Source organism: Schistocerca americana, chromosome 1 (assembly GCF_021461395.2).
Source record: "Schistocerca americana isolate TAMUIC-IGC-003095 chromosome 1, iqSchAmer2.1, whole genome shotgun sequence".
Classification (NCBI taxonomy): domain Eukaryota; kingdom Metazoa; phylum Arthropoda; class Insecta; order Orthoptera; family Acrididae; genus Schistocerca; species Schistocerca americana.
The window spans coordinates 734,645,578-734,658,753 of NC_060119.1; the positions used below are offsets into that span (position 1 = coordinate 734,645,578).

At 37.3% G+C, this 13,176-nt stretch overlaps 1 protein-coding gene across 1 annotated transcript; it reads left to right on the plus strand.

The window, feature by feature from the left end:
• The first annotated feature begins 1,260 nt into the window (after positions 1–1,260).
• On the plus strand, positions 1,261–12,104 carry LOC124593911 (inverted formin-2-like). The gene is made up of 11 exons (XM_047132265.1): positions 1,261–1,386; positions 6,285–6,400; positions 6,644–6,803; positions 6,977–7,140; positions 7,282–7,361; positions 7,523–8,118; positions 8,346–8,659; positions 8,787–8,903; positions 9,001–9,141; positions 9,232–9,410; positions 11,966–12,104. The coding sequence occupies exons 1-11, from the start codon at positions 1,299–1,301 to the stop codon at positions 12,102–12,104; spliced, it is 2,094 nt and encodes a 697-aa protein (XP_046988221.1). The 5' UTR covers positions 1,261–1,298.
• Positions 12,105–13,176: the final 1,072 nt, after the last annotated feature.

The following is a 13,176-nucleotide window of genomic DNA, read 5'->3' on the forward strand; positions in this document are numbered from 1 at the left end:
TACAATCTACAGTAGCTTGAGGTGTAAATAATTTAAGCTTCTAAGTCAATGCAGTCAAAATATATGGCTACATGTGTCATTCAACAGAGCTATTTACACATATGTTGGGACTGGTGGTTTAGTAGTAAAGTGTATGCCTGGAAACCAAGAGGTTGCAGGATCGAGTCTCAGTCAGACTATCAGTTTTTCAGTCTTTGTTTTCACCCATTGTTCATCTGTGTGAGTCGCAGGAAAGATGTGGTTTGGATTCCACATCACACTGTAGGTCACCTTACCCTTCTTGGATAACAGATAAGAGCGGCAGGTTGGGAATACGCAAATCGCTGACCTGGTGTCCGATACAAAAACTTTCATCAGCCCATTGAACCATATGACATTATTTTCTATATGCAAGATACGTTTTCAAAACTTGTTACCTTCTATTAATGTCTTGTCCTTATTAACAATTATGTAGCTACCAAAAACATGACAGAATACGTTTTGGGTGTTCAAATACTTGTGGCCACCCATTTCTAAGTAACAGCATAACTATGTTTAACAACATAAGTGTAGCCTCACAACACTATAACATGTCATCAATGACAAAGTTTCCTACTTAACAGCCAGATGTGTGCGGCAACTGTGGTGTGATTCAAACAGTCAAATGCTTTAGATAGGTCCATGAAAATCCTCTGAGTCTTCTTTTAGCTGTTACTAAACTCAAGAGTATGTTCGACTAAAGAAATCTGTTGAAACCATTATTATTGACCTCCCTTCTCTGAAACCATGCTGGGACAGATGTAGTATTTTAAATTTAGTTATAAAACGCAGTTCTACTTTTTGCCATCATTCACATACTTTTGCAAAAGCAGATCAATAACACTGCCTTGCAGTTTCCCAATTTACTTCTGTACCGTTTCTTAAATAGTGGATTTGCTTTATTCACTTCCACTTTATTCATTTATTAGGTGATACATAACACTGTCTACGGCAGATGAATGTTTGATTTTTAGTTGCCTTATTATGTTTGAAATTTTTTTATCAGAACGCTACTGGCGTACTATCATTTGCACAGTAAAAGTGCGTAATAATAGTTAAGTCAAAGGTGAACAACTACTCGTCTTTCACGGCAAGTGAAGTGGAATGGAATGTAGAGGGGTAGGGGTTGCCAATTACTCGGAGTGAGGTAACGGTACGCCGCGATGAGTCGGGGGTGGGGGAGGGGGTTGCAGGACTCCCTGCCAGCCGCCGCTCCGGCCGCCAGCCTGTGTCTGTCAGCCGCCCGTGCAGGACAGGAGCTCCGCAACAAGCAGAAGACGATGGACCGGCAGCCCGCGATGCTCTGCCGTTTGGAGCTCGGCGTAGGACGGCTCAGGAGGTTGACCAGGGATGGGTGCAGCCCGCAAGGTAAACACCCACTATTCTATCGTTGTTTGTCGTAACTGTAGCGTCCTTAGTAAAGTGTATGTGTAACGAAATTCCCAGAAAAGATCTCTTTTTGGGTGTGTGCGTTCAGGGAACCCCTCGCACTGCGTTGCGCGTGGTTTGCGGCTAGGTTTTGAACTGTAGAACTTTTCAAAGGATCCATCGTTTGCTTAACAAAGTACACGAACTCTTCGGAAGACCATAGGAGGCGTGATAGAGTCATGTGGGTTGTGTGACAAAACGCGTACTACACATGTTTTAGAAGGCATAAATCTAGCAGTTTGCTGGAGATACATGGCAACAAGTGTGTCATAAGGTCAGGTGAGCACGCGATGTTTCTGATTAGATATGCGTAAATAAACGGTTGGAAATTCACTTACCATTACAATGTATGGTACTGTGTTAAGAACACGTCCGGCTCTAGTTATTTTACTCTGGGACAGAGTTGGTAACGTCTTAGTAACCGAAAATGATCAACAGGAGAATAACTTAGTGAAGAGAGAGAATGAGTAAGTATCAACACTCAATGCCTACAAATGAACTGATTTGCGAGTTCGTCACAAATTCGTGTTTTCTCCGTTAACTCACTCTGAACCGCACGTTTATGGTACAGCCACTGCATCTTTCATGAAACAGATAATAGGGCAACTGGTTTAAAAACGGTCAATAAGTAGATATAAACTAGTACAGGAAAAATTATTTAGGCTGCGAACTTATTAAATTCTTACAAATTGCTAAGCACTGTACACAGCTGAGAATGAGCTAGACCCTGACTGTGGTTCATATTCCGTATTACAAACACATAAAATCGATCAGTTCACTGATTTCTTTTATAGTCCTACTACAAAATGGGCTATCGAACAGCTACACACTATTACGAGACGTCTTAAATGCACGTACCGAGCAGGTTTCCATATGGTAATTTGTGTGAGTTGAGAGAATTCTCTTTGTGTGAAGTCCCAGTTTTTGTGCGTCTGCACCTTCGCATCCTACGTCCTGGTAGTTGCAAAAGCATGCAGTGTAGTAGTTTAAGTCTTCTCACATGTACCTCTTCACGGTTTTGGTATCTTTTGTAACTGTTGCATACTTCGTGACGTGGGAGAGAAGTTCATCATTTGACGCACTGGCAAGGCAGTACGGGATGCTATTCGAGCATTGTTGATACGGTGCACATTTTCGTGGTCGAAAAGATATAATAATGCTTTTATACTGCGCTGATGTGAAACCGCTACTAAGGCAAGCAGAGGGAACTTCGTTGAAGTTTTGTGGAGCTACGAACAGCATGTGACACCATCACCCGAATTATAGCACGGAAAAAATTACTTCTTGTACGCTACTTCTACCGCTGCCGATAGGCAAACTTCAGTCAGTCAATGTTTATAGTCACAGTCTATACAGGAAGCTCTTAAGTAATTTCGTGGATTCGTCCTGAAGGGGAGTGCTTGGATTATTAAACTGCGTAGTAGCTTAGACCATATCAGCATTTCTGTTACCCTCTACCGTGTTAGACAAGTAGATGCATGTATGTAATAGTCATGAGCGCAGATCTTGCAATTATATCGTCATAGAAAGAAGAAGTCAAAGAGTAGGTGGGTACTTGCAAGCGAAGTACCTTTTGAAATGAGTTATTGATGTGATATTGTAACTTTCATTTGCTTGATTACTCTTTATCCTTGCTAAGCTGCTATTTTTGAGGCGATGTTTTTGGGCATATCATACAGTTTTGTAGGCAAGCAAAGACAGACGTAGCATCTGCATTTACCACATTACATTAAGCCACACTTGAATACATTGTATGTACAATAAAGAAAACAGGGTTACAGTCACATGGAAGGTTGTTTACCTATGCCATCAATATTTTGTTTAATTTTCATAACTCATACATACTGTATATACACTTCTTTTTACATTTCAATGATTTAAACAAGAACTAATTACTTTTTTTCCTCAGTTGAGTTCAGTAATTCGTTAAAAATATTTTTGTATCCTTCATCTGGAGCACTCAATGTAAGTTTGAGATTTTATTATTTTATGTAAAGGAGGTGTTTATCAGTCGCTCTCCCTCCCATAATCTTCTGAGATACACACACAATGAGTGAACTCTTATGATGTTATGGTGTACAAAAGCTCGCCTACGGGACTATCTGGGTAGTTTTGTTATACACCTAACTACTTTTTTCTGAATGTCAAATATTCTTTTTAAGTAACTAGCTTGTATATTTTCTCATATAGGACCTGAGTAGACCATTCGTTGGACTACAAGTCCATAGAACTATATCCAGAGAACATCATCATCTACAGCTTTTGCTTCATTGTGCACGAGGGAAAGGATGTACTTTTGTTTTAGATACTTAACTGCTTTTCCAGTATTTGGGACTGCTTCCTTTGCAAGCTTCGCACAGTCTAAGAAATCATATGTATAGAGGAGTAATAGTATTTGCCTAAGGAGGAACCTAATGTCATACAGTGGCTGACATTTTGTAACTCAGATCTCTAACTGGCTACACTGTACTTCAGAACTCTTGCATTAATGTTGCATGACTGTAGAGTGATTTCAGGTTTCATTCTCATTTTTCTGGACAACTCAGTTAAGAGAGCATTTTTCAATTGGGTTGAAAATAAATTATTTATTTTGTAATCTTGTATAGAATCACTACAGCGTCATTAGAGTAGACAATCACATATGTTTACTTAAAAATGCTGATAATTATTACAACAGCACAACACATAAATGGCAATTTAATTTCGTTTCACTGCAATTTGTTCTTTCTGACATGGGGCAAAACTTCTTTTCCTTGACTGTCCCTCGATCCTGGATTTTCCAATGTGTGAATGAAGAATATGAAGCTTCACACATGTTGCATCCTAATTTCATGAAAATCTGCAGTATTATACTAACATGGTTTTATAAATTGCAGGCTTGTTGTTGCTCAGAAAGTTGGCCACCACTTCTCTAAAGAAGACCCAAGCTTATTAAAAATGGAACCCTTACATAATCACATTGCTGTCCGCCTGTTAAGACCCCTTTTTTGCAGGAACGGGTAGAGGAATCAAGCTGAAATTTATTTCACATACTAAGGAGCATGATCAGTTGGCAGCTGGGAAGTTTAAGCCACTAATTCAGTGCAATCACAAGATACAGCCATTTATGTTACATATTTCAATACTTGCAAACTCATTCATCAATATGTACAGGGTACTTCCCGTTGACCTAGAGTCACAAATTTCAACAAGAAACAAGGTCTACAGTACAAGTAAAGAAAAAAATATAAAAATTGTTAATTTGTAATTATATTACACAAAAATATTTTTTTGCAATTTGTTGCACATCTGTGTGTCCATCAGTTAAGACTCCTTTTTTCCAGCAACAACATGAAGTTGAAATTTATGACAGGTACCAAATTTATGACAGGTACCAAGGTCCACTGTCCCTTGGTGGGGAAAAAACTTAGGCTTGTAAGTCAATGCAATCAAAAGATACAGGCATCTGTAAAGAACAGTTAGGGGTCTCAAGTTGAAATTTATGTCATATACTACAATCTACAGTACCTTGAGGTGTAAATAATTTAAGCTTCTAAGTCAATGCAGTCAAAATATATGGATACATGTGTCATTCATCAGAGCTATTTACACATATGTTGGGACTGGTGGTTTAGTAGTAAAGTGTATGCCTGGAAACCAAGAGGTTGCAGGATCGAGTCTCAGTCAGACTATCAGTTTTTCAGTCTTTGTTTTCACCCATTGTTCATCTGTGTGAGTCGCAGGAAAGATGTGGTTTGGATTCCACATCACACTGTAGGTCACCTTACCCTTCTTGGATAACAGATAAGAGCGGCAGGTTGGGAATACGCAAATCGCTGACCTGGTGTCCGATACAAAAACTTTCATCAGCCCATTGAACCATATGACATTATTTTCTATATGCAAGATACGTTTTCAAAACTTGTTACCTTCTATTAATGTCTTGTCCTTATTAACAATTATGTAGCTACCAAAAACATGACAGAATACGTTTTGGGTGTTCAAATACTTGTGGCCACCCATTTCTAAGTAACAGCATAACTATGTTTAACAACATAAGTGTAGCCTCACAACACTATAACATGTCATCAATGACAAAGTTTCCTACTTAACAGCCAGATGTGTGCGGCAACTGTGGTGTGATTCAAACAGTCAAATGCTTTATATAGGTCCATGAAAATCCTCTAAGTCTTCTTTTAGCTGTTACTAAACTCAGAGTACGTTCGACTAAAGAAATCTGTTGGAACCATTATTATTGACCTCCCTTCTCTGAAACCATGCTGGGACAGGTGTAGTATTTTAAATTTAGTTATAAAACTTGCAGTTCTACTTTTTGCCATCATTCACATACTTTTACAAAAGCAGATCAATAACACTGCCTTGCAGTTTCCCAATTTACTTCTGTACCGTTTCTTAAATAGTGGATTTGCTTTATTCACTGCCACTTTATTCATTTATTAGGTGATACATAACACTGTCTACGGCAGAAGAATGTTTGATTTTTAGTTGCCTTATTATGTTTGAAATTTTTTTATCAGAACTGGGTTGGATGCAGTAGCTGCTGGCCAAGTATATGTATGCAGTATTTGTATCTGAGTGGTAATACTATGTAGAAAGCAGATATCAATATTCTGCTCAGTTCACACAATTATATTATCACAACCGATTCAGTTTCTGTCAAAATAGCTCTTAACAACAAACCCCTTTATGCAAAATATATCTTGCTACACCCATGTAGTTTACCACATTTATTGCAATTGCTTGAGTGCAATTAAACTAATTGTCCAGTGATTATCACAAACCATTGTACTATTTGATCTGAAAAATGACTTCAATATGATTTCCTTCCTCTGTTGCAGCACTAGAATCTCAGAACATCACAGTTAAAATGCAAGTTATTGAACTTCTCTGTGCTGTGTGCGCATATTCTTCGAAAGGACATGAAATGGCTCTTCATGCTCTACGGCACTTCAAGGTAAATATTTTGTTCTTCCATTTAGACACTCAGTAATCATGAGGTTAGAAAGCAAACCTGCCTTAAGTCAGTCAGTTGGTCAACATGATGTCGCTAAGAAGTACATAGGTTTAAACTAACTGCAATTCCATTATTTTATGAGTTCCCTGCTAAAAGAACAAATTATCAAGGCACGATATTTTCTAACTGCATATGACAAGTGATGATTCATGATCAATGAAAATATTTTCCTTCTGTGCACAGGTTACTTGTGATCAGAAGCATGGGTTTGACATAATAGTGAGTGAACTTCGTAACACAAAAAATGTTGAATATCAGACAAGGCTGCTTTCTTTCATCAACTGCCTAACACTGGGCTGCCACAATGTCCACAAGCGTGTGCAGATCAGGAATGAATTGCTTGGTGAGTAGTTATTTATTCGTACTTCTAGCTGCCTTTGCTGTACAGTGAATGTGTGGCTTAAAAAATCTGTAAAGAATTACCAATAAAAATTCATAGTATTATTACCCTGTTTGTTATCTCAAAACAGAAAAATGTTACATCTGAAACACATACAATATGTTGCATATTCCTAGGTCGTGGGCTTGGACCAATCCTGAGTTCACTAAGTGCAACTGATTATAAGGAGCTACAGATGCAAGTTTCAGCATTCATTGATTACCAACACAGAGATGAGATGGAATTAGAATCAACAAAACAACTAACTCATCATCAGTTGTTTGAAACAATATTCAAAAAGGTACACATTATTGTCCTTATTGCTACTGATAAACAGAAATACTTGTGGTTAGTGTGTATAACTTGCATTAGTAAAAGTACCCATGTGTATTGTGCCACAAAGAGAACAGTAATTAATTAATTTTTTTGTGTCTGTTAACAGATAGCTGATACACCACATGCTATCAGGTTCCACTCCATGCTACAAAAGCTTGCACAGCTAGATCCAACAAATCCAAATGTGTAAGTTATCAGAGCTTAAATTAAAATGGAAATACTTGGCATAATGTTTACCTTATGATAAGTATAACTATGCATGCAATGTCTGTAACCCACTGATGTGTGCATATATTATACTACTAGACCTTTCAAGTAAAATAAAGGCAAATTTTATATGATTTCAGGGACAGTGTGTGGGAAGCACTTGACTCTCTTTCATCTGAAGCTATAAAACCTCGGTTTTCTATCCACAAAAAGCCAGCATGCACTCAAAAATATCATGAAAGAAGAGCTGACAGTATTAACAAAACACATTCTTTTTATATCCATAATACAAGCACAGTGTCTACGCAGACCGAGGTGGAATATACCAGAGAAGTAAAGCAACTTTGTGATAATGAGAAACAGCATCAGTTGTCACCATCAGAAGCAAAACTGTCATTTCCAGCACCACCTCCTCTTCCTCCTCCTCCACCTTGTCTGCCACTGCCACTTATTACAGTGGTGTCATCAGCTACTCCATCAGCTTCAGGGGTGCTATCACCTTCATCACTTGGAGGTTACAGTTCTCAACAAAAAAATTATGTACCTCCACCTCCTCCAATTCCCAATAGTGACAGCTTTGAAACACTGATGTTACATAGGAGACATTCACTTCCAGCACATTTACCAGATTCTGCAAGTTTGTGGACACCAGTAAAGGACAAGTCTAACACACTACCACTGCCCAAGCGGAAGATGAAAACCCTAAGCTGGACAAAGATTCCAGTCTCTATGATAGGTAAGAAAAATGATGATTTACTCACTTCATGGTACTATTAAGTTCATTACAGTTGTAATAAATACAGAAGATATAAACAAATTTCAGATTTGTTCCATAAAATGTGTAGTAATAACCACACTGACAGCAATATGTGTGGTGATTTTATTCATCTTCTGTAGGTAAACACAGATTTTTGATTGTTTACTGCTGGCAAACAGTTCTCACAGAATTCTAATTCTTTGCAGGTGAATCAGTATGGACTGAAATGCAGAGCGAAGCAAAGAGTCTTAGAGTTGATTTCAAGCAAATGGAAGAACTGTTCTGTCAGAAAACTGCTACTGTGCAACATCGAAAGTCTTCTCCAGTAACACTTCCAGCACCAATAACTCCCAAGATCACTTTACTGGAAACCAAGAGAGATCTGGCAGTAAACATTTATCTAAAACAGTTCAAATTGGGAGGGAAAGCAGTCATAGAAGTTATAAAGAACCTTAAAGGAGGTGATATAGGTCCTGAGAAACTGAAAGCTCTCTTGCCACTACTTCCCACAGAAAAAGAGGTAGGCCTAATGTATGACAGTTTTAATTTTAGATCATAGTAATTAACACAATTAAAACACAATACATACTATTCCACGGAGCTCAAAAATTATACATTAACTGAGAGAGTTGTCTTATCTGTTACAGCTTACTTCAGTCAGATGCTATTCTGGAGATCTGGATCGTTTAGGAGAGGCAGAGAAATTTTATCTTCAGCTATCAGAAGTACCTTCCTTTGTCCTCAGGATTAGGGCAATGTTGCTTGTAAGTAGAAAGTCATGTCTCCATTATCAACATCATATTGCCAAAATAATAATAATAATATATCCTGACTCATTTCTGTGCATCAATTAATTTGCAGAAAGAAGAGTTTCCTTTAAGAACATATGAACTGAGAGAACAACTAAATGCCGTTGCAGATGCATGCAATAAGCTGAAGGCTAATAAATGTTTGAAAGAATTTCTAGCACTAGTGCTTCAACTTGGAAACTACATAAATGCTGTAAGTATTCCTAACATGAAGCTTTTGTGAGAAGTAAATTCATAAGTTAAAAAAGGAAAAAAAATGTAAGGTACTGTGTGTTTGTTCCAGGGAAGCTATGCGGGCAATGCAGCAGGCTTTACACTCAGCACACTACCAAAGCTCCTAGAAATAAAAGCAAACAAACCAAGGCTGACATTCTTGCACTATGTGGTAGAAGTTGCAGAAGCTAACAATAAGGAAATATTACAATTCACAGAAGATATGAGTAACATGAAAGAAATGGCAAGGTAAGAGTCCGTTACAGTCATAACGTTAAAATTGGCAATGCTTGGGGCTCTCTAATTATTAGTAGAGAATCTACTTATAAGAATTTCATTCTGTTTGATTCTAGTACAAATAAGAGCATAAGTTATTTAAGTGTGCTTATGCCTTAATATCTGCTCTGTGTGTGTTTATTTTTTTATCATATTGACACTAGAGTCTTGTAATATTCAATATACTTGAAACCTTGTTCATCTTCTCCATACCTTTACTACAATATCCATTGAATTTTTCACCTAAATAATACAAATTTTGACAGACAGAATTTTCATCCTTGCTCTTGCAATTTATCTGTTTGTTTCTCAAAGGTTACATATCTGCCACCTGTCGTCCCCCTAACCACTCTTATATTTATAAATATTAGCAAAGAGTTGAAAAGGGCCCACTTTTATTGGTCCAATTTTTACATTTGTTTTCTGAATTGGAAATAAATTTGTAATTAAGTATCTCATTTGTACAACATTTCACTTTTTCAAAGAATATTGTTATAAACTAAAAAGTAAAGTAAAGGTATATGGCATAAATGGCTGGGAGACCCTGAAGGGCAGGTATCTTTCCTTCACAAAGTATGAGAGCCGTGTGCATAAGCCTGTTTGTTAAGTGTAGGCGGCTGTAGTATTTATCTGCTGAGCCCGGGAAGGGAATCTCAAGTAAAATGTCTCCTGTGTACAGGAATATACAGGGTGATTACAGTTAAAGTTAAACTTTCAAACCACCATAGAAATAAACACCACTGGTTGGAATGACGTCAAATTGCAACATAATGTTATTGGAGAATGGGGAAAATGTAAGGCAGAAGAAAAATAAATAGTTGCAAAATGTAGCAATAGGTGGCCCTGTAAGCATCATATATTTAATAGTGGTTGGCTACAAATGACAAATTAATCATACAACAATGCCTAAGGTATATGTTTGTCATTAAACAAACTGTACTACTCAGTGTGTATGGGTGTACAGGTGTGATACTGATAGTTACGTAAGCCCATCCACCACAGTAAGATCATATCACATCGGACGGGAGAAATCAGCATAAAAAGCACTTTTTTCTTCTGCCCTATGTATTGCCCCTTCTCTGAATCTATTCCGTTGCATTTTGATGTCATGCTGACAAGTGGTGCTATTTCTACAACACCCTGAAAGTCTAACTTTAATTATAATCACCCTGTACATATTGGGTGGACAAGAACACATTGTTGGATATAATAGAGGGAAACATTCCACATGGGAAAAATATATCTAAAAACAAAGATGATGTGACTTACCAAACGAAAGCACTGGCAGGTCGATAGACACACAAACATACACACAAAATTCAAGCTTTCGCAACCAACAGTTGCTTCATCAGGAAAGAGGGAAGGAGAGGGAAAGACGAAAGGATGTGGGTTTTAAGGGAGAGGGTAAGGAGTCATTCCAATCCTGGGAGCGGAAAGACTTACCTTAGGGGGAAAAAAGGACAGTGTGCGAGTGTATACCTGTCCTTTTTTCCCCCTAAGGTAAGTCTTTCCACTCCCGGGATTGGAATGACTCCTTACCCTCTCCCTTAAAACCAACATCCTTTCGTCTTTCCTTCATTCCTGATGAAGCAACCGTTGGTTGCGAAAGCTTGAATTTTGTGTGTATGTTTGTGTTTGTTTGTGTGTCTATCGACCTGCCAGCACTTTCATTTGGTAAGTCACATCATCTTTGTTTTTAGATATATAGAACACATTGTTGACAACATATGGGAGTTTGGGTCAGATAGCCAAATAGCAAAGCGACCACTCGCGATAAGCAGGAGATCTGGATTCAAGTTCATGTGCAGCACAAATTTTCATTGTTGTCATTCCACTCCACAGCTGATAGTTTTCCATATTCAGAACTGCAAATACATTTCTTGTATTTCATAATGGCTGTAGTTGCTGCTGTGTCAGTTCCTTCTGACATATACATGTGGCTGAAGGAATATAGCATCATAATTCGGAATAACACAGGCATTGCAATATCATATTTATCCCCTGACACTTTGCAAGAAACTTTCAAGTAAAATGTATCCCCTATATGGGATAGACATAGTGGATGTACAAGTACATGTTGTAGACAAATTGTTGACGAAAAATGCATGTTTGGGCCTGGCCATGTGGTATCAGTTTCCATTTGTTTCTACTTGAGAATAATACACACCATTTGAAAACATCTTTAGCATTCAAGAATATTTGTAGAAACTCTAGAAAATCAAAGGACAATTTTCATGTTTTTTATTTTTTTATTTCTAAAATTACATTGATATGAAATATCAAGATGTTCTAGTGACCCCCATAATTTGAAGATGACTACTTCAAACACTCTTATCTCCGCGACAGCAACTGGTACCACTGCATACTGAATATATAATGACTGTAATGTGGAATAGGTGAACTTGCATCAAGAGTGCTCGTTACTACATAATGACATATTAACAAAAAGGTTGTGTTTATAAAACAAATAACAAAATAATTACTTCCAAACAGAATGTCTGAATGAAAGATGGTTTACAATGTTTCAGGATATCAGTGGATCTGCTCCAGGAAGAAGTGATGAAACTTATTAGTGATGTCAAACATGTTGCATCACAGCTGAAGGAAGATACAAGTGGAATCAGGGTGCAGTTCAAAGGTAATGAACACAACTTCCAGCACTGTTAATTTAAATAACCTTGTTGCATAAACAAGTACTTCTTCATCCCATAGTCTCCGATCATGTTATAAAATAGATCTACAAATTATTCTCACTTTAGAATTTGTGCTTGCTATTGTTAAAATCTGTTTTGCTCTTCTTTCCACAGATTTCTTTAAGGCTGCTTTGAAATGCAGTAATGAAATTCAGCAGGCTATGAATAAGGTGAAGGCTTCTACTCATGCTTTAGCCAAACATTTCTGTGAAGATCCTAAGAAATTCAAGCCAGAAGAATGTTTCCATTTGTTTGCTGAGTTTTTTACCATAATTCAGAGAGTTCGACTGGTGAGTTTCTGAGATTAATTTTGACACTTTCCTTTATATTATCATTGCCATTTCTGTTACACTTTCAGTCTATAAAATAGTGATATTTGTAGCCATCAGAAGCTGGAACACTGCTGGCAAGTAACAATAAACTTCAGCAGCCATGGTGCAATTGTTGATCATTTAAGGTATTAGGAAATAGACATGGAATATTGAAAATGCCATTCCAAAGGCCAACTGCATAATAATGTCTTTCTGCTCTGATATTCTCAGACATCAGTCAGTTTTACTAACACAGTTAATTTTGTTCAACAGATGCAATTTATTGTTTTAAGTAAGAAGTAAAACAATCCTTACTCATTTAAATTTGTATCTGACTAACATTACTTTGTACTGAAAATGCAAATTTTGCAACAGGAAAATGAAGAGAAAAGGAAATCAGAACAACAGCAAATTCAAGAGCAGATGGAAACAAACAAACTAACTGCAAACGGAGGTAGAGGCAGTAAAAAGTTTTTACCACATCGACAATATACTGCAGCTAAACAGATTTTAAGGGATATTTGCAGTAAAAATTTCAAATTACGTCGAACTGAAGCTCAGTACTGAAAATTTAGTGCTATGAAGTGGAAATTTGTACTGAATCATTGTGAAATATGACGTGTGAATTAATCTCATAAGTATGTAACTGACTTGTTCCTTCATACCTAGGACATGACACATTTAATATCACGGCTCAGAATCTCTTTATTGTCAGTGGTGCTTAGTCTACTATTT